This window comes from Ostrinia furnacalis, unplaced genomic scaffold (assembly GCF_004193835.3).
Source record: "Ostrinia furnacalis isolate ACB-3 unplaced genomic scaffold, ASM419383v2 OfSCF4125, whole genome shotgun sequence".
Taxonomy (NCBI): domain Eukaryota; kingdom Metazoa; phylum Arthropoda; class Insecta; order Lepidoptera; family Crambidae; genus Ostrinia; species Ostrinia furnacalis.
Window position 1 is genome coordinate 219966 of NW_021134364.1, and position 26074 is coordinate 246039.

At 40.1% G+C, this 26074-nt stretch overlaps 1 protein-coding gene across 1 annotated transcript in view; it reads right to left on the reverse strand.

The window, feature by feature from the left end:
- The window catches only part of stet (stem cell tumor), a 121273-nt gene extending 99201 nt beyond the window's left edge, over positions 1-22072 (reverse strand). The window contains exons 1-4 of the mRNA XM_028313047.1: positions 21651-22072; positions 21331-21354; positions 19730-19828; positions 19420-19485 (exon numbers count right to left, since the gene is read on the reverse strand). Coding sequence (XP_028168848.1) covers positions 19420-19485; positions 19730-19828; positions 21331-21354; positions 21651-21914 — 453 coding nt within the window. The 5' untranslated portion in view covers positions 21915-22072. The remainder of the gene's footprint in view (positions 1-19419; positions 19486-19729; positions 19829-21330; positions 21355-21650) is intronic.
- Positions 22073-26074: the final 4002 nt, after the last annotated feature.

Below are 26074 nucleotides of genomic sequence, written 5' to 3' on the forward strand. Positions count from 1 at the left end.
AAATTATACTGTGAAATGTAATCTACGTTTTAATTTTCTATCGATGACCATTAATGTAGAGTTGGGACTTATTTACTTCACGATACTTCGCTAGGTACGCTCTAGCCTATATTATTGGCATTTTTGCCTGTATATCAAAAAATCTCTTATATTATTTGTTTAGTCTTGGATTTTTCTTATGATCAAAAGAAGACATCACAACATATCACGCATGTAATAACGATCACAATTAATAAATCAATTGACAATATTTGAACAAGACGCAGTCCATATTTATCTTATTGGAATAAAGTCTTCGCTGGCGATATTGCTGTATCAGAGTGGTAAAGAAGAAAACAATACTTAACAACCATTTTACCAAGCCAATTTTGACGTAAAATATAAGAGGCTAAAGTTGATAATCGGTTGTGGTATTTTATGATATTTGGGTGAGTGTTACTAGTAAGTGCAGGTTAGCTGCAGGGGGCGCCGACAAAGACCCCGGGGGTCGCAGCTTCCAACTGCGCGCGCGCATACCAATCTAACTCGATTAATAAAGTGACACTTTATTATCTTACTACTTAGCACTGGTTTTGGGCGACGGAATTTAGCTTTAAAAGTTTCGAATTCGTTTCTACTTATACATATACCTACTTAAACGGAAAATACAGTTTTCTGTTTACATAGGGAGAGAGCAGGCCTTTGTACGGCCTATAGCGTTCAAAATTTTATATCTGTCTAAAGATCAAAGTGAAACTGCTAGTCTCTTTAGCAATCTTACGTAATAGGTACCTAAACTAAGATAACGCTGAAGAAAAAACCTCCTAAATCATAAAACTTTCAGACATGTTTCTGAACAGGAATGTTTTCTCACTACGAATTCCTTTTTTTCTATTTATTAATTTAGGGACTTTCACAGACTATGTCAGTCCCATTATCACCACTAATTCCTATATGTCTGGTGGCAGAATCATAATCATTACGCAACGAAATAATCAGTCACAATCAATCGGATCGAAACTCCCTAAAACCAGTAGCTAATAAACGTGCTCCAGTTACGAGTAGCCAGTCAGTCAACGACCCAAAATAAAGCGGCATAAAACGCAAATCTGCCGGTTGATCTCGATTAGCGGCCGCCATAGCTGAAATATGTTAATTAATCAATAAAATATAATAAGTAAAGCCATAGCACGCACGCGGGGTCAGGGCGCGCGCCGTGACCGCGCTGTACTGACACCATTGTTTTTTAATATTCGGAGATTGGAGGATATTCGAGCCTAGAAACTTCTTTTGGGCAACGTACCTCTAGCTCGACGATCAGGTATAGGTTGCGGGAAGAACCTGGATGCGGGTAGCCAGGAAATCCTTGGAGGAGGCCTTTGTCCAGCAATGGACGTCATTTGGGTGAAACGAACGAACGAACGAACCTCTAGCTGACCATCAGATCTCCATAGCTTTTACAAAATTCAGCTGATTCGGCGTAATTATTTCAAGTCCACAAAATAATAAATCATAAAGCTTTCCAGTGCTGAAAGCCTCAAGCAAAAGACAGATTCTTATTTGACTTCATCATTTCAAAGTTGATATCTCTAATGGCCGGACCATTATTGTCATTAGAAAGCATTGTATGCCGATGATGTTATCAATGTCTACGAAATAAAGACTGCCGTATAAATGATGAAATCATTGTCTTGGCGAATTCGAAAGTTTGGTGCCCCTACAGCGTGGGCTCGCGTTTTGGTCCGCGCCCACTACCACGGCTATTGTCTGCCCACGTGCAGACGCGTGACGTCACGGCACTCACAGATATGCTTAATTACTTGGCAAAAAATTATACGCTAATGTACAACATAGCGAAATATAGACATTTCAACTTTTAAATAGCGAAATAAGTTGTCGCAGACTTATTGATTTGATCAAGCAAGTTACAATCGCTCTGGTGAGAACCAAAGGCATGTAGATTTTTCCAGTGAAATATCATACCGTATGTAAGTGAAAGACTCTGAAAGTAAATCAAAATAAAATACATAATCTGTTTTAAGGCAGTATCTGACACTGCCTGCTCATAGCGTAATGGTTTATTAACCAAGGGATGCATATGATGGCTACCTATGGACACCTATGGTGTTTAATCTTCTATATCAGGGTTGAGAGTGACCTTAGTTCAAGATCTAAGAAGATCATTTGTTAATAATAAACGACAAATCGCAAAATAATCTTCAGTGCCTACTATTCGTAGCGTTTCTGCTCTACAATACTCTACATGCTAAAATCATTCATATCACTTAACAAAGGTGAGAAAAGCTTGTAAGTCCAGAATACAATCGGCATTAACGGATAATCCTTGCGGTCTGCACTAAGAACTAAATCCCTTTCAGAATCCCACACAAATCTATTTCTGCGGCATCTAAAATATAGTAAACATCACATTAGTGGTCAATTGGGTGTGTCCAACAATTGGATGTGTCCGGCCGACGGCTTATTAGTACGTTTCTCAGTAAAGGGGATTAGGGGTGAAACGACCTGTGTGGCGAGCGAGGCCCAGTTCCGCCCGGATGCGAACAGATTTCAAAGGACATGCGTTCGCGAACTATAAATAGGTGTTCGTAAACGCTCTTTGTACTCTCTGTTCTTGCAGTTAAGACTTGCGCTTTAGCAAAACATAATAAACTTAAGTAGAATCTAATAAAGCCCAACACACTCGGCTTAACACAAAATTGACGAAACGCAGTTCGAATGAAGGAGGAGCTTAAAACCTAGTTGAAACGCATTTCAAATTGTTCGCTTCGTGTGTGGTTTCCAGGGCTACACTATGGCTTAAACTTAACTGCAAAGTAACTGACTGGAATTGAAGTTCCTTGACTGTTTGTATTTCACTTTGTTTTGTGCCTAAGATTACTTTTAAAACGCACTATAAGAAAAACTTAGCTGAAAAATGTAGAAAATAGTGTGATTTTTCAACTTAGCTGAGAGTGAGACATTATCATAACAAGTGTCTATAACAGAATATCAAATATATTTATGAATTCTTCAACTCGTACAATTAAACAATAGACAACAAAGTAATCCTTGCGTGCATATCGAAGAGTGAATATAGTGTTTAAGCAGTGAAGGAAAGCTGCGTGGGCGTGGGAACCCGAGGGCGGCGCGGGCGCACTAACGCGCACCTCAAACACGCACGTTCGCACTACGGCTTTGTTTTAGACACACCTAACAAATAGGCAATCAGAATTGATTGGTCTGACACATTTAGTCCGTAACCACACTTCAATATAATCAAAGTACCTACCAAGACAGGTATAGGTCGTTATGGTCGGGTTTTTGTGTTTTGGTCGTTAGTTGACTTTAGTTTTTATGGAAAGAAAATTCAGAACTAAAATGTTAAGTGCGACAATGCTTATTTCATAGTCTCGTTAAAACATGCTTTTCACCAAAATGCAGAAAATTATGTTAATAATGTGGCTATGTTGTTCCGTAGTGATATTTTCTGGCATGAAGTTTAGTCGGATTTGATGTAATGTCCTCGTAGGTTAATTTGGTTTTGTATTATCTAAAGATTTATCTCACGAAATTATGATTGCACTTACAACATTGTCAAACTGTCCACCCCCAAATTGGCCCCTATTATACTGATCAATCACCTCCAGGGTCAAGTAAAAATAAGTTTTAATATTCATACCGTGAGCACCTACCCACATTTGGTTTACGATGTGATTATCTTAGACAGGCACCACAGTTTATTTATTGTGTTACGTGCCTTCAATTACAGTATCGTAGTACCACGCACTTTTGAGGTCTTTAAGGAGAAGATGATTTAAGACTCTACATTTTAAGGATGGACCTATAAAACATGTGCGGTTTAAATAAACAGTACAAAAATAAATCAGATAGGTGCTGCATTTTTGATTTAAGTTTTATGATAGGTCTACCATCATACAACAAATGAGTCAAATATAAAGATGAGTAAAATGTACGATATGACCATTTTGACGATTTGGTGACTTTAACTTGACAAGATCAGAGTAACTGTCCACATTTACCTAATACCTATATTTTATGTCCCCGTTTCCTTAATCTCAGTCCATCACATAGCGGGCTCGTGTGAACTGCGCCAGAACTCCCAGCGCTCAGAACGTTCCCGATCCTTATCTCTCTCCCTCTACTCTCACGCCAGGTGACTAATTGCCCCTGCGCATCGCCCGTGAAATTATACCATTTAAATACATATACTTCAACAATAACCTAGAACGCTGATAAACTCCAGATTAACCACTTTTTTTCATAACCACAGTAATTTAATTTCTAATCTCGTATTAACTTACATAATTTCTAACAATTTTTATTATGTGCACAGCGTAAACTGCTTTTGTTGTAAACCGGCGATCAAGAATGCGTGACAAATAACCGCCTTCCTACATTTCTATCGCTTGTTATTTCCTAGTGCAGCAATCATCTCTGAGTTCCTATGGGTGAAGGTTCGGATCTGCTGCTCTTTTTAATTGGCAGCTCCCTGAGAACGGCAGGTTAATTGTCGGTTAAGCCTCGACATGTGTTATTATCTGGACATCAAATACACGCTAGAGACTGCATTAGGGGCGTTTACCCCTCATCCATGTGCATACATATGAATGGTAATTCGCCGTGCAAGCTTTCCCACTCTTGAGTCAACCGTTGCGTTCGCCAGCTACTTTCCTACGTAGTGTCTGTAATGTTATTTTTTTCTGAAAAGTCGTTTCGCACCACTCGTATATTATAATCTGCGCATCATTGTATGGTGCAAGGCAACGTTTCGGCAAGTGTCGGCGTGATTGTCGGCGGTGACCCGTCGGCGGCGACGCCGCGGGCACCATGACGAATCCAATTAACAGCACTAACGAATACTGTCGGACGTACACTATTTATGTTTCCTCACAGTCGCACTGTAAATATTTAGTTCTGGAGGCGTCTGGCATCGGTCTTATCTCGTCATCGGGGCGCGAGCGATTTCATGGGCGGCTACGGTGCCGACATTTAAATAGTGATTAGAAAGTCTCACCTACTGAAAGCTCCCAGCGGATAATCGCAGTTTATTTATACAGTGATGGTAGATACTAGACACGTGGTTCGATATCATAGCTCGGAGATTGCGCCGTAAATCAGGCGGCCGCGGCCGAGTCGCATGCGCGTGGGCACCGACAGGTGATGTCGGTCGATTATCTGCTAATTTATAAGCGCAGTTCAACTTCTGTTCTCATATTATATTATTCATTTCGACACAACGCAAACGAGCTCGCTAAATATAGAGAGCGGCATTCCACGGGCAACGCGCCTTGTTCTCGGTCAACTGTCGAATTGTTTTATTATCCTTTTTCGATTGCAATTTCTTATTTAAATGCCACTTGTTTGAGACGAAGCGGCGAGGTCCTATTTGGAGCAGTGTTATTGTTACCGGGGTGATGTCACGGCCATGCCATCACCGGTGCCCGTTTTGGAAACTTTACGATCTACACCTCCACATATTTGCAGCAGTTCATTCACCGGTAAAATGAGAAGATCATTGTCAAAAAATATTTGTCTATGCGACATTCAGTTCCTGAATTGGCGATGTGGAGTTCATCAATAGGGCATTACAAAGTATGAAGCAGTTGTAGTAAATTATCTTGACAGGTGTTTATAAGGCTTGGATGGTATTTAGCATAGTTTATTTAATTTCTGCAAATGGTGTTGTGATGTCATCTAGATAGCCTTGTTTAATGTCAATATCAATATGCATGTTTAATAGCCTTGATCATCAATGGTTATAAATATTCAGAAAACAACTGCGCAATATTTAGTTAAATCATTTTCAGCGGACTAATAGTTTCATTCAAATGTATATTATTATGTAACTTACTTGAAGAGTGCGCGGCGCTTCCGCCCAAGTCCCAAGCGCCGGAGAGCTTACACGAGTATACTCTATCGTCTAGACTCTTTTTTGTAATGCTCTCAGTTAGGATCATTGTAAGTATGTGAACTTTGTGAAAAAAATAAGTCAAGCGAGATGTGAAATATTACAGAGAATTCCGTATTATATTTTATAGAATTACAAACAGATAAATACTGTTTTTTTTTTTTTTTTTTTNTGGTAAGACCTTTCAAATGACACTACAAACATAACTATTGGAGCCGGGTACCATTTTGCAAAAAAGTATGTTTATCTTCGAACACAACCAGATCTGAGGCTGGTAGCCATAGTAAAAGTTGTTCGTCTTGGTAAGACCTTTCAAACGACACTAGAAGCATATCTATTGGAGCCGGGTACCATTTTGCCCATTGTCCTTTAGCCTATTAATTTAACACATCGCTCACCTAGCAGTATAATGGCACATTTACAAAAAAAGCGAAATTGAGTTTAAGAGTGTAATATTTATAAAGTGGTAAAACGGCATGGTGTTAATTTTACTATTTGTCGAGAGAGGGCGTTCAGTGTCATTGTAGCACTTGCTACGTTTCCCCCGCTTCCGCGCATAACAACGGCTTATTTGTCAGTTGTGCGGGGCGCTCCGCGAGGTGCAATCGCTTCTAAATCTGTGTTGGCGTAAGTGGCAAATGTGTCATTTTATTAACTTAGTAAGTTAGTAGAAAAACGGTACATTTGACAAGAGAAGATACGTCATGATTAAACTTTATTTTATTTGTTATAGTTTGAAGTTGACTATTCCTTAACGAATCACGAGCCAAAAATTTTTTATTTTATTTTATTTTTTTATGCATAACAAGGCAGGTATTTGACCACAATCGCACCTGATGTTAAGTGGGATGCAGTCTAGGATGGTACATATCTGCCCTGTAAGTGCTAATTCACTCTCGCCTTGAAGAGGCCCGGATTATAGTTTTCGGGAAAGACAGCAGCAGGCAACGAATTCCAGTCCCTAGCTGTTCGCATTATAAAAGAGTCATCGAAACGCTTAGTGCGAGCTGGTGGAATGTCAACAATAGTGACTGAGTTTCTGCTTCTTCTCAGCACTAGCCCATTTATTGTCCCGAAGCAGTGGTAGGGTTATATTGGGACGTGTAAAAGCGCTTTTTAAAAGCCTATTTGCAAAAATAAATGAATTTTATGAATTTTTATTTTATTTTTAATTTTAATATAGGGATGGTACGCTAACCTGCGTCTGGTTCCCCGATGATAAAAGGGGGCTGGTGGAATTAATTCGTGTAATTCTTTCGCACATTCTCCGAAGTGTAGCCTGTAGAAAACCGATAGGAATGCTACCTTACGGCGATGGTCAAGTTCCTGGAGCGCCGCTTCAACAAGGGTAGGGCTGTCGATAAGTCTTCTGGCACGCCTTTCCACCGAATCCAAAGCAGCCAAATGTTTCTTGGCAGAGCCGTCCCAGAGGTGGCAGCAGTATTCCATGCAAGGTCGGGTCTTTCTGTGCTTTATAAAGCTGCAGCCTTTGCTTCTTGGAGAAGTACTGCCTTGCCCTCGAGAGGATACCAAGTTTTTTGGCAGCAGTTTTCGCTATGGATTCGATGTACTCGCCAAAGTTCAGCTTGCTGGACATTTCAATGCCCAAGAGTTGCAGTTGCTCGGTGATTTTGACAGGCACACCTCGGAATGTTGGAGCCATAAGAAATGGACTTTTGAAGAAATGGCTTCGCCATGTTTCTCAATGGCCTCGCTCCATAAGTGTGTGGCATACACGAGAAGATCATCTGTAGAACGACCATACCGAAACCTATACTGACGGTCCCTGAGTAGGTCATTTTTTTCAAGGTATGACAGGAGTCGGCCATTGAGGACACGTTCCATTATCTTGCAGAGTATAGACGTAACAGAGATGGGTCTGTAATTAGTTGGGTCAGCACGACTGCCCTTTTTAGGTACGGGCTGTACGTTCGCAAGTTTCCATGATTTAGGGACTAGTCCAGTCTCAAGTGAGAGTCGATACAGGCGTGTCAGAATAGGAGACAACTCCGGCGCACAGTTACGCAGGACAATTGCCGGAATTCCGTCGGGTCCACTGGCTTTATTTACGTCAAGAGAACGCAAGACTTTAAAACCTCTCTCTGCCGTATGCGGACCTCACGCATGGTGGAGGAGGCAGGGGTTAATGAGGGTGGCGTTTTGCCTGCGACGTCAAGACGTGAGTTATCAGCGAACAGGGTGGCAAAAAGGTTCGCCTTTTCCGCAGCAGAGTGAGCCAGTGAGCCATCGGGTTTCAGCAGTGGCGGCAGGCTGGGGCGACAGAAGTTTGATTGGATGGCCTTGGCAAGGGACCAAAAGGCTTTGGACCCGGCTGGGTAAGAAGCAAGTTTGGTGCCAATGCGTCCAATATGATCATAGCAAGCCCTGCGTAACGCCTTTTTGCAAGACTTGGAGGCTTGGTTGTAGGCTTTCTTCAGATTGCGAGTGTCAGATGAGTCATGCGTTCGAGCATCAGCCCATGCCAGAAATGCTGACTGCTTACACGCTTCAGCATCGAACCAAGGGCGAGCTTTGCTACCTGAGGCGACGTCTGCGTAAGGAATGAAGAATTCCATATCCAGGCGTATAACTTCTGTTATGGCATTGGCGCAACTCGTTGGGTCTCGAGAAGAAAAGCATGCCGGCCTCCAAGGGAAAGATGCGAAAAACTGACGCATCTCGTCCCAATCTGCCGACTTGTATCGCCATACTCGTCTTACTCCACAAGGGCCACGATCGGATGGGGAGTATGTCGATACAGTTTTCACCAGGCAGTGGTCAGAAGTTCCAAGAGGGGCAGTAACCAGGATGGAATATCTGTCTGGATCAGATGTCAGCAGAAGGTCAAGGCAGTTGGCTGTGTGAGTGTCGATGTCCGGGACCCTGGTTGCACAGTCTATCAATTGGGAGAGATCCAGCATCAGAGCGAGTTTACGTACCTCTCTCCCAGCGTGGTCGGTCACCTGGTATGGAAAGAGCCATTCCTGATGGTTATTATAATATATAGGTTATTATAATATTTTAGTTAAACTTTTTTTTGTATGTTGATTTCAAATAAAAACTTTTGTTTTCTATCAACCAAATATTTCTAGTTTTCACATCCTATTTAATTATGTCTTTGGGGCATATATGACATTTTTGGAAGTTGTCAAAAGTATAACGGCACAATTGCATGGTTCTTCTTCTTCTTTGACTGCTATGAAGTAACTCCTGGAAACCTGAAGTGGATTTTTTATCCCTAAGTATCTATTAAGGTCTATACTAGTTGCTAAAACCATAAAATCCATGATAAAATGTAAAATGAACTCATAACTTCGTTTCAAACATTTGTAAAATCTTTGACCCTCATTTCTGTAAAATAAGAAAAAAGTAAATGTGTCATTATACTGCTAGGTGAGCGACATGTACGACTGTACTCAGTGTTGCACTATCAAATGCAATTGAAGCGCCTCTATGCCAGGGTTTTTATGTTACTGGTCAGGCTATAACTTCGTTAAACGTTAAAACGTTACATATAGCAAGATTTAACGCAAGTTAACGTTAATCGTTAATCCGTTAACACATTATAATAAAACGAAAAAAATAATTGTATGCAAGGTTCAAATAATTTCGAAAGCTTGTATCGCGCATGGAATTTATTCCTCTTTTCGGCCAGACAGTTTTGACAGTTCCAACTCCTTGCCAGACAGTTTTTTTAGGATAGCTTCCAAAGCCACGATGACCTAAACTTCATAATCCACCAACATTCTAACCTATATTGGGAGCATACGCTGACAAACTTTCAGCGTTTATACAGTGTGAGTCACGATAAAGTGCACATATGAAAATAGGTGAAACTAGACCTATTTTTATCGACAAAAAAGAGGTAAATTTGTTTTTTGACATTTTTATAGATTTTTTTTCTTCCAATTACTTCTTGTAAAGAAAATGTAATAACTTTTAAACTAAGAGGTATATCCTCAAAAGATAAAAACAGTGATAATGCTAAATAAACAAGCGATACTAAAAAACCTTTTACTAGCCTTTGTTCAAACGATCATTGCAAACGTTGTAATAGGGATAGAAACATGCGAATTGTAAGAAAAAAAAATGTATAAAAATTAAAAAAAAATTATAAAAATTAAAAAAAAAATCTCAAAATTTGGACCTCTTTNAACCCCCAAAAAAATAGTTTCTGTAAAAATAGTTTAAAAAAAATATAGTCATTTACTTATTAATGGAACGCGAGCCACCTATCACATAGTAGAGGGCGCGGGTTCGATACCTGGACAATGCAAACATTTAATTAAGTGTATGAAAAATTAATTTATTTGTGTTGGTCTGAACTTTTTCACGTATTAAGTGTACCTATATGAAAACATATTATAATAATCTTATCGTGAGTGTTCTTAGGGGGTCTCCGTTTAATTTAAACTTATACGTAACCCTAAAATTAGGATGTGTTTACACGTGTATCTGCTCGGATCGATTTCAATCAAACACAATATTCAGCGCATACTCACCCGGACATGGTGCCTCCACGTGGATTTGACTGAACAAAAAAGAACACTCAGTTTCATAGAGACCTCTGAGGACAAATTAAGTTAAAAAAGTCCCTTATAATTTCTGCATATAGTTACCTAGGCTTTTAGGCACAAAGTGGACCGACGACCTCATAAAGGTAGCAGGAAGGCGCTGGAAGCAGGCCGCTACCAACTGGCACGACCACGACCACTAAACTACCAATGGAAGTCATTGGGCGAGGTCTGTTCAGCAGTAGAAGTCCTGTGGCTGAAATAGGGATGTTTCCTGGGTCAAAAAGCAAGAGTTTTAATTAGTCCGTCAGTTAACTTATCAAAAAATACTCGTATTTTTCACTTTTTCAAACTAATGAAAATTTAAAGAGATAAAGCGCGCCAAAGTTCATAAGAAGAGGCTCGTGACGTCAATGCGTGCATAAAAGTGCCGCACGTTGTGACGTCGTGCGGAACTTCAACGCACCATAACTATGTAATTATTTGTTAGATAAATAAAAATATATGTGTTCAATATTTTTTGATATTAAACATGACGGACTAAAAAAATTTTTTGGGAAACTAGCCTATTATGATGATATTACACGCTTTTACGCATCCCGGTATTACTTAACCCTACCACTGCTTCGGGACAACAAAATAAAATTCAAATAGATACGAAAGACCTCATTCAGCCAGCTTTTCACGTTTAAATAATTACTCCCATTAACTAACCAGTCACATCAGCGTGGGAGAGCTCTGTGGTGTAAAATAACAATGACCTCCTTAGGTCCTGATTAGCACGAATATGGGGGTCACCGAGTAACCTGGTTTTCACAGAAAAAACGGGGTCAAAGTTCATAATTTTAGTAAGCTTACCTACCTACCAATGGCTTCATGTTACCTGAAGATTTGGAAACTTAAAATGTTTAAACATTACAGCAAATGAGAAGGCCTTTAACGTTACATAAGCCTAGGAGCAGACCACCGACTTTTAGTTGGCCGATAGTTGGGTCGGGCTGTTAATCAGTATAGAGATGTATGAAAGTGCGCACATTACACCGATTTAATATTGACCGATTCTTTACACAAATTAGAATCGGGCCCAACTATCGGCCAACTAAAAGTCGGTGGTCTGCGCCTAGGCTAAGTAGGACTACGTATTTTATTTAATGTAACTCAATTTGCTAGTCGCTGTAAATAAGGACTGAAGTTTGGTTTCTTTACTATAAATAAGACAGCATGTTTTATTGCCTTAACGAAATGTCTTCTCAGTATGATAGTGGGAACTCTACATTACCTGAACAGCCTACCTCGTAACTCCTTGCAACATTGTTGTAAGAACTTGAGGATGCGATGCGTGAAGGTTGTCTTTGTTTTTGGAACTGAATACAGATTCCGCTACTCGTATGTGTAATATTTGGTAGGTATAATAAAATTTTATCAAAAGGTGAGGAAGTTTCAGGTCCATAAGCTGAAATCTCTTTTACCTATTTTTTATTGTATTGATGTAATTATTTATTTTACTTTGCTTACATATATACAACAAAATGGTAACAAATAACTACTAAACTAAACTATAACTAAATAAAGGCATACCTATACATAATCTATCATCATAATACATAATTATAATTTGTAGATATATTTATACTTCGTCTCTGCATCCTCGAAATTTTCATATAAATACCAGTTAGTCCACTCCTGAAAGTACTGGGCATTTGTTTGGATAAAAGACTCTATGAAGCCAAGATGTTTTGGCTTTGGATAGTTACACAAGAAAACGGAAAATTTCTTCCAAATATTCAACAGGGTGCTAACGATCTCAAGATATGCAATTTGTTGAGATACTTCAAAAAAAAAAGCCGGCAAATACCTCTTGAAATGGTTATTGCATTTTAAAGATGCGCAATAACATTATGTAGCAAAATCATTTGAGGCTAAAGAGTCATCATGTATTTGGGCCCTCACAAAAAATGGCGGCATCCCTCCAAGGGTAATGCGCTCGGAGGGACAAATGATGATGGGCTGGACTGCAGGGGTGCCAATGTAGTAGTAAAATAAAGTAATTCTACTAAAAATATGTTCATGATGGTAAAGTAATGCCAATATAAGTACATCCATTATTGCTTGCATCCTAAACAATTTATCAGATGTTATGGAGAGGCAAACTTCTTCTAACTCTCATCATACCGTAGCGTTCTACGTGAATCCTAGGTCCTTAAATTCTCTTCGAACTCTACATCTTTGTCAAATTGAAATTAATAGCTTGACGGTTTCGTTAGAGTGACGTAGACACTTCTAAGGCCCAGAACAGACGGTGAAACGCAACTGCAACGAAACTGCAACTGCTAGTTACTTTTGAGTTGCATCAAGTTTCTGCCATAGCGTCCAGGGTTTACACACAAAGTGATTCATTAACTATTTTCACACGATCGGTCACGAAGGTGGTCTGTCACCACTTACTTCTGGTTTCCAACTTAGGTGTTGGCAACCCTAGGGCGGAGGTCCCGTAGCGAATCGGCGCGGGGGTAGATGGTTTGTGTAATCGTAACAGTATTTTTTCTAAGACCACACCGGAGTGAATTTGTTAAATTTACAGTAATTTCACGCGCGGCGAGTTCACACGCACCTGTGCCCTTTGGTTTGTTTACGTGTCGTAAAGGTTAGACAATTATTATTGTGTTAAAATAACCACAATGTGTTTTTCAATATCTTTGAAATACTACTATTTCCCTTGGGGGGAAATAGTAGAATATATTTTGAACCTTATAGTTTTGAGCTTAAAGCTTTTTATCTGCGTCAACCTTGTCTAATGGGAGGTGTACTATCGATGAAACAAGATAATAATTATATAGATCTTTAGCATGGTCTTTGGTAAGGTATTGCAGGTAAATCTTCATGTAGAGGTATTTATAGTTGAGGGAAAACAAACACATGGTCATGATTAGGGTCATCATGACACAGGTCATGATGTGCAAACTCAACATGCCTTTATATTGATTATGTCAAATCTAATTCGACATTTATGTGGCATAAAAACTGAGTCACATGCAAAACCAGAATTTCATAAACAGAACGAAAAGAACCGCTAACAATTTACAGACGGTATGCTTTCAGATGATCATTACCATACAGCCCGGCATGTCGGATTAGTCGCATCATGACATCACACGGGACAAAAATCGGTCGCAAACATCACGATGAATCATAACCAAGTTTGGAAACCAAACACTAAATTGAGAATGCACGCTTTTGTATGATAATCTTGATAGCACTTACTTTAACGACGGCAATCAAATCAAAGCTTACACGAAAAAGTCCTCTGCAGTAATGGCTGGGCTTTGGATACCTCGCATTGTGCGATCGAAAACAATAGCCGATATAGAAATTAATGTTCGGATCAATGTCAACAGACACTCGTTAAAATATTTTCCTCACAACATCCTCATGTTAGCGGTCGTTAGAATCGGCGCGAAAACCTGTAAAAACTCACCGCAGACATTTGTGATTTGTGTATTATCCTTCTGACCGGATGACAAAAAGATCCGCAGCCAAGGAATGCTCGTATCAAAAGGTGATTTAAACATTAAACAATCGTTACTATAATGGTTCTGAATAAAACATAATTATAACTCAATTGTTCGGCTAACCTTTCATTAAAACACGTCATTTGATGCACATTCTGCATTTTCTTTTAGAATCATTTGTGCGAGATGAAATTACTACTCAATCCTTTTTGTTGACCAATATTTTTAACGCACTATCGACTAGCAACTTGAAGCTGTAAATTATTATTTTCTGGATCAACTGAAGTAAGGCTGGGAGTCTGTTCAAGTAAAAGCCACACAAAAGTAGAGGTGGTTAATTAATACCTCCAACTGCTGAGAAAAATATTCCCCATCAACACATAGCGGGGCGGATCAAAGCCGGGATCGACGCCGCGCCGGGCGCCAAGATCGCAACGATACCTGCTAGAACAGTAATCGTCAATAAAATCTCAATTTAGATGGCAGCGATACGGCTGACTTACGAGCGGACACGGCCGAACACGAAAACCTACTCGGCCGAGGAATGCGCCCCCGACAGGACCTAACGAATTAGCTTGCTCCAAACTTTTCCGAGGACGATTTATTTTTCTAATTTTTATAATCATTCATTAGGAACGCTCCCGGCTTTTTTGTTTTGTTTTATTGGCACCGCTGTTAGGGCACTAAGGATGAATTATTTGCTTGCAGGTTTTCCTTCTGTAAGAACGTTGCAAACTCTCTAAGGTCTCATTGCATCATCATATTTAACTTAATAAGTCTTTAATCTTTATTATTATAGCAAACTCTGAGGAGCTTTAGTCTGTTCTCTTTTTCAGGGTTAAGAAGTTCCTGAAATTCATCTTCTTTCTGTTTGCTTTAATGTTGGTATTTTACTGTTCGTTCGTTCGTTCGTTTCAGCCGAAAGACGTCCACTGCTGGACAAAGGTCTCCCCCAATTTTACTGTAAGTACCTTTTACCTGAGTACTTTTTTTTTCAAAGACGTGTTTATAATCTACTTTCGCCGTTGTATAAGATAAGGTTCAATCTTCCCAACTAATAAAATAAATCTAATCAAAAGACGTTTTACTAAACAAAACACTGATTTGCATAACATTTCAAAACAACACTGAGATCCGGGGTCTATTTGTTGACAACATGAAGAACATTGGACCCGAGACGTCAAATGCAGAAACGCATAGGTCACGACAAGGGCGAGGGTTGCCGCTGCTAACCCTTCGGTGGCGACGGTGACGTCGGGGCAGTTCCGCTACACCACAGCCCGTTTAGAACGGCCAACAATTTTCGAATGTAAAGTTGTACCTACCTATTGACTCTTTTAATAACAAATTAAGTATGTAGGTATGTTATATGTTACAAATTGGAGCTTATGGTACTTATACCGTTGCCTGGTATATTATGGCGTGTATTTCTGGTATGGTATGATATTTAAGTCTGAATAATTTTACTACTAAACGTTTTATTTCCAAAAGAAAAGGAATTGCAATAGCAATAGCTGTTATGTATGTTATATGTCGAATAATATCTCTAAAACAGCTCTTACTCTTGCTACCGCGGTAGCAGAATGAAGAGTGAAGAACTATAATTTATCTTGTTTTTTAAGAACCTACTTTGCTTAGATTAGAGTAAGAGAACCCTACAGTTTTTCTAAAAAATTTATGGGTAATATAAAAATACAGGTGTGCTACGTAGACTACGAGTTGGCTGTTTTCTCCGCGATGCTACGGCTCGGCGGGCGACAGGCGGGGGTTGTCGCCGCGCTGCGCCCGCGCCGCGTCTCCGCCACTTCGAATTAATGACGGCTTGACGCCTCGCCGACAGCGGCACGCCTACGCCTATTCTACGCGACCTTTCCTCTTTTTGCCCCCACCCCGCTGGCCAGTCACAGATAAGAAGTGGGCATTTAAAAATAAATTTGTCGAAAGTGATAAATGATGGATATAACTTTTATTATTTCAAATTAAATTAACGATCCGAACGGAACGTCTACCTTTTCTCACATTAGAGGGATCTTATCTGGAATGATTGCTTCCATTACCTTAGAGAACGGACACGTTGTTTTGTAAGGGAAGATAAAGAGATTAATGCGTAAAGCAATTAATTTTGATTGAGGTGTGTTTTATTAAGTAATTGTTTTTGTTCCCAATGTGGATTAGTGACGCATTGTGGACTTTTGATGTGACTTTGGTTTATTTTTGGCAGTCTTTTTATGGGGATTTGCATTATCTAGATGGCAAATTAGGTGCCTCAAAATAACCGTGATGAGTGGAATTGCCTGCAGCAACAAGATGCATAAAAAATGTAGAGTCGGTAATTTTCTCGTCTAACGTGTAAGATCATAGATATTTGAAATAAGCTACCCTTTATTTAAATTTGTGTGCAACGAAAATTGCAGTGATATTGGCGAACTATCGGAAATTACCGTCTATAAACTTACAAGCTTACAAACTTTGCCTCTTAATAAATTTTGTGTGGTTTCGTGTAGACGGTTTTTAATGGTCAAACTTTGTACATTTCAAAGTTTATGACTTTTATACGGCTATTTTGCAAGCATAAATCCCAGTCAACAGTACCTTCGATAATAACATTAGAATATTGTGGTCACAGCAGATATTTATGGGTATCCGAAATGTTTGGCGTGTGTAGAGTTCCCACAGCGCTTTAATACATTTTCCATGTTCCAGTTAGCGCCTCATAAATTGATTAGGGGACCACTTTGGTTCAGTTTTTGTGTACCTCACAGGTATCAGCGCCGGGGGTTAAGATAAAATGTTTAGTTCTAACTAATAATCTTCAGATAAATCGATTGGTATTATACGTTTTTAAATCTTAGTTATTATCAGTTTAAAACTAAAAATACCTATTAAATGGTTGTCGTTTAAGATACCATGAATTATGTTGGGTCCTATAGCATAAACGTTATTATCTTAGGGTACGTTTGAACCATTTAAAATTTTTGTGGAGCCTTTATTTTATTTTAGATTTATAAAAATAAACTATTTGATATAATTTATATTTACAAAAGTGTAGAACCTCTTCTTATCTATTTTATACATAGCACCAATAAACTAGTATATATTTACCGATTTCATTGTGATGAAAGGGTTATGGAAGTAGTGGAAAAACCAAAGCGTAAGGAATTTGGAAAGGCACTGGTATTTGCGAATGCAAATTAATGTCAGGAACTTAAATGTATCCTGTTACAAACATACCTAACAATACATTTAAAAATATATTTTACACGTACAAGTAACTAGTTTCAATGAACTAAATCGAATCTCTTTTCGTGTTCATTTACTTAAGAATGTATATTAATAAGTTTGGTACCATATAAATTATTTATCTTGATTTTTCCGACACATTTGACTAATGAAGCCGCCATGTTGCTTTTGCTTCCCTTTCGCGCCTAAATCGGCGTAATGGAGTGAACTAATTTCCTATAGGAAATTGCTTCGGCGTAAGAGTGCGATTTCCCTAAAAGCCTCCGTTACCAGTCACCCGAACAACATCAATCATGGCTTCCAAACGATGTAAAATATTTTCATAACAATAGATGACATCGATTTCATAGGAAAACCATGGGTCGGCCGATGACGTGTTATTATTTAATCGTGAGGAGTATTTTACTCATTGTTATTTAAAATATTCAATCGTATGCAGTTTAACATAAACATATGCATGTTTATTTGTGACTGCCGTATAAAATAAGTATGTTTGGGTCTTATGTGTCTGTCAGAGAGGAGCTTAATCCTAATATAACATTAGGTAAGGTTCTCCAATCAAATACGCGAAATTATTGCAAACGGAGTTTTAAAGCAATGTCGTCCAGCAATTTAGCGGCAGTTTGGGTAGGTTCGAATAAAAAGCGCGAGGTGACAATATAAATAACAATTTGGCCCACCCCGTTCGAATGTGGTGCGTGGATTAGCATAAGAATGCCGCATCATGGACGCCCACGGGCCTACACTGTACCTCGTTGTCTCTTTATACGTCGAATTTAATTTTGATTTACGACTATCCACACAATTGTACGCAAAACATTCCTTCCCTCGGCCCGGCTGTACGCAACACCAAGAAAAGTCACTCGAAATATTAGCGACTATTTTACCTACCAACTTTATATCCAAGAATTCACACCCGACTTCGCAATAAAATTTAAATCCTTATTTATTAAGGTACCTCGACGCGATCGTTTCTAAATAAAATCCACTTTAAAAATTAAAAGGCCTTTAAAACACCCAATAACTTAATTAATAAAGGCAAGGGACCACGGTCATAATTCTCAAACGACATTCGGGTCGCCACAAAGAGCTTCCTAAGATTCTTTTATGCAAATATTGGTAAAAATACCCCGTCTCGGAGGAATTATTAATTGAGGGTTTGCTCGCTTTTGACACATTCGTGCATTAAAGTGATGTATGGAGAGAATCAAGTCGCCTAATTATTTTAATCAGCTCATAAATTTTAATATTTTTATGCAATTAATTTTAATTATGCTCTTAAAAATATTCGCTTTTACTTCTTCAACACATCGGGGCCAGATCATAAATAAAGTAGGACGTTAAATTTATGGTCTTTTGCAAAATAAATAATTATGACAAGTATCTAGAAACACGTCTAATTGTATTATGGGTGCAATACCTAGGTTGGAAGTCAATTAAAACAGACCAGTTACCTATACTTACCTATAATATAAATTGTCGCAAACTATGGACACCTAGTATAATTTGATTATTAAATGATTGATCCTTATCATCCATCCTTAGCATCCTTATGCTCTAACAAATGTGTGTTACTTAGAGAGTTCACACTGTACTTTGTAGAGTCACAGAACATAAAAACACTTAGTTTAATCAATTAATCAGTATAAAAATTAATGTAAGAAATCCTCATTCAAACTGAGGCTTAGAGGACTTACATAAATAATTATTTTCCAAATATGACTCGTTATCTAAATCAAGTTTTATATACAATGATCCCAATCAAATAAAATAAGTAATAAACGACCGTGCTCAGTGTTAATACGCATTTAAGATAATATATTTTACCACACAAAAATAAAATGTCCACCTAATAAATCGTGCCGGACCTTATCGTTTCACGAGACGGGACAGTAAGGACCAGATAAGGATGTGGGTCCCTTCGAAATTGGAGTAACGCGTGCGTTTGCGTTCAGGTTTCCTTAAGTTAGTGTAAGGTAAACGTATTTTAGATTGTGGTTTGGCTTAGTGACTTTTGTGTTTGGAAACGCGCGCGAGTCGAGCGTAATCGGCGTTGCATCTTAATTTAGTTGTCTTGTATTGTGGGAGGCGGGCGGCGCTGTGGGACATAACCTAACCCACTGCGATGGCAAAGGCCGCCGTGCCCGACTGACGCATATATCGCCATATTTATTGGACGTGGCCGTAAACTATTTACGACCTTCATTTGAGTTCGAGAGTAGTCAAAATAAGTTATGGTAGTACTCACCACATTCACGAACTCCTGAAACGTTATGGCGTTGCTCGATGCACTCTGCGCTTTGTCCAGAAGAATCTACAGAAGAGAGAAAATAAAGGCATTAAGTAACTAGGTTTTTTTCGTTGCAATAAACATTAAACCATTTCAGTTGATTGAAGCATACTCTGAAACCAGAGTTGTGATATCAGTTGTGATATCCTACAACTATCGCGACAGTAGCGGATCATTCGAGCTTTTAAAATGTTTAAAAAAAAAGAACTCTACATCTTTGTTTGTCCTACAAAATCATAAAAACTTAGTTATTACTCTTTATACTAACCTCCCTTTTATGCGGCGGCACCTGAGCAATGAAGTCTGGATGTTGGAGCGTCTGCAAGAAGTCGGGCCACGGGATCTCTCCAAACCCCTCCGGATCAAACTGCCAACAAAACGTCACGTGCCACATCGATTAGATTTCAACGGAGCGTCCTAACGTCATAACCACGCACCTTCATACTTCACACATGTGTTTCATATTTACAGCATTTCTCCAAAAAGACAGCTCAAAAAATCAAGCGCCCCTATCTTGTTCCTCGCATTATCTCAATGTCCTGTACGTGACGACTCTACGTTTGATCCGCAGCGCCACCGACGGTTTTTATCTGCTTTTAAAACATTTTATATCCCGCTTCTGTACATTTTAATCAGTCCAAACAAAGGTTATTCTTTGAAATTTGTCTCCCCATCGTAAACGACAGGTTTTATGAAATATGCGTGTTCAACACGCAGGTTTATAGCGAAAGTCGCTAAGTTTACGAGCGTTTAAAATAATGGTGCCGTTACCAGTCAATTTCATGACTGTTAATCTTTCAAAATTAAATATGAAACGTTTTTATTACTACTGTTTGGGCGTTAAATTATTATTTATATTACCTATTTGACCTCTAGTTTTTCTTTATGCGCACTGAATACGTGTAAAAATCTCTATTTTGTATTTTTGTAGATATTGACGACAATTTTAGTGCAACTCATTAAAATAAAATTGTACTTTATTTATTTTGAAGCCTTTGAAATCAGGTTCGCATTTACTGAAAATTAAAAAGGCCAAACGAGACTTATGTCATAGGAATTCGAAAGTAATTTAGTAACTACAAAGTATGTTCAGAGAAAGTAAGTAGGTACCTACTGCACTTAAAATGCATTTTGTTTCATTTTATTTTGTTTGATATTTTAAAACGCAACCCTAGCTCTAGTCTATGAACACAGCCGCTCCATTTTCCGTACAGTCAAACGTGGGTTACGCAAATTAGGAACATTTGAACCACCACGTACTTCGTCGAAAATCGCTTTCATGCTTCCAACTTCCAGGAATAATATTGATTTCAGAAACATTTGTTATGCTTCGATCTGTGCGTGACTGATAGCGATTTGTAACGTACGTACAAAGCTTTTGGTTCACAGAAACAAGCATTACATTGCAATTGTCTGACCTATTTCCACGAATATCATTTTTCTTTTTCAGTTTGGCAATATACGGAAATGTTATTCATGTTTTACTACCATGAAAATATTTGGAAATAGTACTGGATGTAATAAGCCGGAAGTTTAGATCTTATTTAAAGTTATTTGGGACGTGTAAATACCCTGAAAAGGGCCTACATTAAGTACTAATGAATAATTTTTATTTGAATTATTTAAGACTTTTATTGGGGTTTCGACCAGCTTATCTTAAATTTCGATTAACGTCGGCTCGTGGTTCAGATGAAATAACAGGTAGCAAAATAAAATAAAGATATTTCACGCGATATCATCGGGACGTGTTACAAAAATTTATATTTCACACCAAAAGTCACGTAGTGTGGCGAAACGATATTTTTATATCTGATGCTTAATCCATTAAGATGTCACTGTATGAATAATGATTAAAGAAATTCAACTTACCCTATCGAAGAGGAGACGCCATTTCTGAAAACAAACAACATTTATGAAATAAGTAATTGTAACTAAGTAAGAATGCTCTTATACTCGTAAACAATATTAAACTTTTTCAGGCAATGTTTGAGCTTTATTATAGAACTCTGTATTCAGGTAAAAGTCTAAACTTTGCTTTCAAACAAGTTTCAGTTGTTGTTTGGAGTACTTTAGTTGATATACTTATGTCCAATAAAATAGGAATAAGAAAAATAGGACAGGCCAAGATCGATCAAACTATAGCATCCAATAATAGAATGAATACCGAAGGAATTGCATCAGCTACTCACATCGTGCATCAACTCCCGCCTGATATCCGCCTCATCCAACTCCGAGCCGAGGTCTGTGTGGTCTGTATCATACAGCGGCTCTGCTGCTCTGGACAGTGACCCCAGCGAGTCCCGGGCGGACGCCAGGGATCCCGTGACAGTCGGCAGGACCCCTGCCTCGATCCCGGACTCCATAGACGTATTGGTTGACATGAGAGTGGCGGTGGCGGCCGGAGGCGGGCGCACCTCGCCGCCTCCGCAGCCACTGCCCACCCACACCGACATCTTTCTAACAAAACCATCCACTCTATTGCTAATTAATTCGGCTGTACAACATAGCTTCCTTTGCCCGTTAATATTTTAAACTTTGAAACGTCAACGCTTTATAATCTGTATCTTCTATCTTCTCTCTGCTCCTTTGAAAGCTCACGTTGTTTACAAAATGCGTTGCTCTTGAAAATTGAGAAGAATTGGACTTATTCTTTGGACGACGTGATTTTTAAAAGTTTCGACGCAATGAGTTGAGCTGGACAGAGTGCTTAATTTATTTAATAACAAGAATATACAAGAGAAACGGAGGAAGATCATAAGGCACGTATTTATTTATCTTGGCTTGTGTACGGTGTACCTGAAACCAAATAATAAATCCGTTAGAGACAGATTTTATAAAAAGTCTAAGGACCTGCTCTAAATTCGAAAATAAATTGGGAATAGAAAAATAAGATATTATTGCAATAGTGATGGGAAAGAAAAGTAATGGGGTTAAAAATAATGACGCCGTTTCGTTAACTAGTACCTAATCAAGTAGTTTATGACCGAGGTCAAGTAAAGTAGTACAAATACCTATATCTACCACTATAGAAATGTTTAAATTTGGCCTACACCACAGAATAAGTACAAATGGACTTTAGTAATAATTGGTCTACTTTACAATATTTAAAGTTGTAGGTACCTACTCACGCAAATATGAATATCCGTAATAATTACGTTAATAGTTTCTACATAAATAATGTAGTCATAGTTTACCCTAAGTACCGTAACCCTTTCCTAATTTGTTTGAAAGCGACCTTGAGACATGTCGTGAGTGTCGTGACATTAATTTATTTAAAATATCCTTGGCAGTGGTCCCCAATGGAATAAAATAAAGAGACCCTCTTATATTTGGAGGTAGAAGGTCATCTATTGTTTATTAATTGCCCAAACCATCGCTTAATGCGTCTAAATAATCCTATACAAATGGTAATTGATCTAAAAACATTAGTCGTAGATTATTGCGTACATACAAATCACCTTTAAAATTCTACAGTACCTGATTAAGACTACTTGATGCCCTAAGCAATCCACACCTGTGAGGCTGTGACTGTGAGCCCATAACGATAGCTGAACGGTGAAGGTGTCGGACTTGCCGACTCGTAATCTGAGGAACGCGAGTTCGATCCCCGCCGCCGATCAACTATTGTGGTGAACCCACTCGTAACAAGCATATTTAGCTTACCACGAGGGGTTAACGGTTATTAAACAAAGCTTTCTTTTACTTTAATACCAAAAGTGTAGAAAATACACTTTACTATACCAGAACGAAATCAAGCTTCATTCACGATTTTATTATTGATTCCTACTGGACTGTACTGCAAGCAATACAATTTGTAAATTTCCCTCAATACACGTTAAAATGCCACCTTTGTAAATAAAAATAATTTATAGACGAATCGAGGTTCGGTAAACAACCGATAGGCGATCTGCTGAGGGAGAAAACGTGGCTAAGCGGAGGGCCGCAACCCTCTCTTGGTTGCCATGGAGACGGGCAGTTTTATGCACCACTTAGCACGAACTAACTCGGGCTGGCACGTGGTGGAGTGTTTGATCTTATTAGGCGGCATGGCAGACTTTTTTAAATCTAGATTTCATGTAGGTCTAGTATACAATGGTACCTTGGTGGCCGGTATAATTCACAAAGGGTTGACTTATAGGATTTTCATTCTCTTTTGATTCCCAAAACGGAAATAATTATTTTTTCAATTGCTAAAATCTTCATTTCCCTTGAAGAACTTTGGAAAATTACCAGTTACCTATTAAAGTAAGAAGTTCAGTATTTTTTTGGTCCTGAACTTGCAATTTTAATGCTCTCCTTCATTCAATATTCTATTGGTTATTATTTTATAGAGACGATAAAAGACTGTCGCTCTATTATATTAATAAAATAATGCCATTTCAGAACTACCTTTAATTCATACCTATTTATTCAGCAATTTAAACTAAGTTTTGTATTATTATAATAAATTGAAGTCACTGTTATGTAACCTACTTAAAAATTTATTTATAAAAGACATTAATCTAGCTAATTTACACAATCAAAAGCTCTTTTGTTTTCGAATACCTCTTGTTTACATTACAAAGGAGTCAATGGCAACAAACCCCAGTTCAATTTATTTCAACAACACTTACCAATAACAAATTGCTCTAATCGTGCGTGCACTTCACTAGGTATCATAAAGGGACTTTCACACCGGACTTCATTTCCGAAATATTGTGCATTTCGTGTCAAGAACACATTAGGCTTAGGCCGAAATGAGATGGACATTTATTTATACGTCAAAACACGCCGTGTTGCGGTGAAAGTGAGAACGGCGTCAAGCCTTCAGCGCATGCGTGAAATTCAAGAGGGTGGCTGCATGAAATAATTAATGAGGACCCTTTTTAGCTATCCTATCTCCTCACGTAAACAACGAGCAGGGCCGGATTAACCATCTCGGGGCCCCTAGGCACAGCTCGTTTCGGGCCCCCCTTTTTTTGTCGCGGAGGAAATGCTTTGCCCACCGTCACCACTGCCAGGGGACAGAGTGGTGTGTGGCCCACACACCACTCTGTCCCCTGGCAGTGGTGACGGTGGGGGACACACAGTGTGGGACTCCCGGCGCCCTAATAAGGGCGCTGCTCCGTCCTGAAGAGGACGGGGTATACCCACTAAAACCTCCGCGGCGTTCCGTCATCGCCCAAGTGGGGGTATCGCGAGTATCAGGCCGTAGCCTTAGACTTCCGCGACACCACCGGCGACAGCTCGCCTACGGCGGACCCTACACACCCCCCTTGTGGGGGTCCGACGGGAATGGCCCGAAACGCCAAGCTGTTCCCGTCAGACTTAGGTAACAAGGGTGCCCCCTCACCCCCCGCCCTGTTGGCTGCCACCTGGGGGCTGAGTAGAACGGTCGTGCAACCGCCTTCTCCACCCCTTCTCGGCCTGCGGAGCGATGAGGCGAGAGGATCGTTCTCCCGCTCCCGCTCCGCTGCCTCCTTCTGAAGGATGACCTCTTCGCAAAAGAAGGCGACCACCATCCAGCATCCTTCACTTCCCAGCATGGCGTTGACCAGGCTCGGAAGCTAAAGATCCCGGCCCACGACCGCAGTGAGGACATGGCGCTGCTCCTCCCAGCCTGTGCAGACCGCGAGGGTGTGCTGCACCGTGTCATCAGCCGCGCCGCATTTGTGGTACAGCGGGGATTCCTCTCGCCCGATCCTATGCAGATACGAACCGAAGCAGCCATGCCCGGTCAGCACCTGCGCCAGACGGAGCGTGAGGAACCCGTGCATTCGTTCCAACCATTGGTCCAGAACAGGACCAATGGCGTCCAGAGTGCGGCAGCCAAACTGCGCGCGAGTCATGTCTTCCTTCCAGCGGTCGATCATGATCTCGCGCTCTTCCTGCCTGACGGCACCGTGCCGCTCCGGGGCCGGGCGCTTTCCACGCGCCTTCTGGTCTGCCATTCAGTGATAGATGACCGACAAGACCCCAGCTTCTAGCTCCCAAGGAGGAGTACCAGCGAGGACGCAAGCCACAGCGTGCCGTGCGCGTCCTTGCGACTTTCTGCATTATGGCCCGCTGGGGCCTGCGCAGAACGGCAGCATTATTCCTCTTGTTGAGTGCGTCCGCCCAGATTGGGGCGCCATACAGCACCATGCTCTTCAGAACGCCAGCATAAAGTCGACGACACCTCGTTTGTGGCCCTCTCAAATTCAGGAGGGGCCAACTCAGTGCGCCAGCTGCCTTGAGGAGGCGTGGCGCTAGCCAGTTGAAGTGTGGGCTAAAATGCCACCTCCCGTCAAGCGTGAGGCCCAGATATTTCATCTGGCCTTTGACGTCAATCCTAAAGTCCTTAACCACAATGTGGGCGTCGGGAGGGGTGCGCTCTTCCTGCCTGACGGCACCGTGCCGCTCCGGGGCCGGGCGCTTTCCACGCGCCTTCTGGTCTGCCATTCAGTGATAGATGACCGACAAGACCCCAGCTTCTAGCTCCCAAGGAGGAGTACCAGCGAGGACGCAAGCCACAGCGTGCCGTGCGCGTCCTTGCGACTTTCTGCATTATGGCCCGCTGGGGCCTGCGCAGAACGGCAGCATTATTCCTCTTATTGAGTGCGTCCGCCCAGATTGGGGCGCCATACAGCACCAT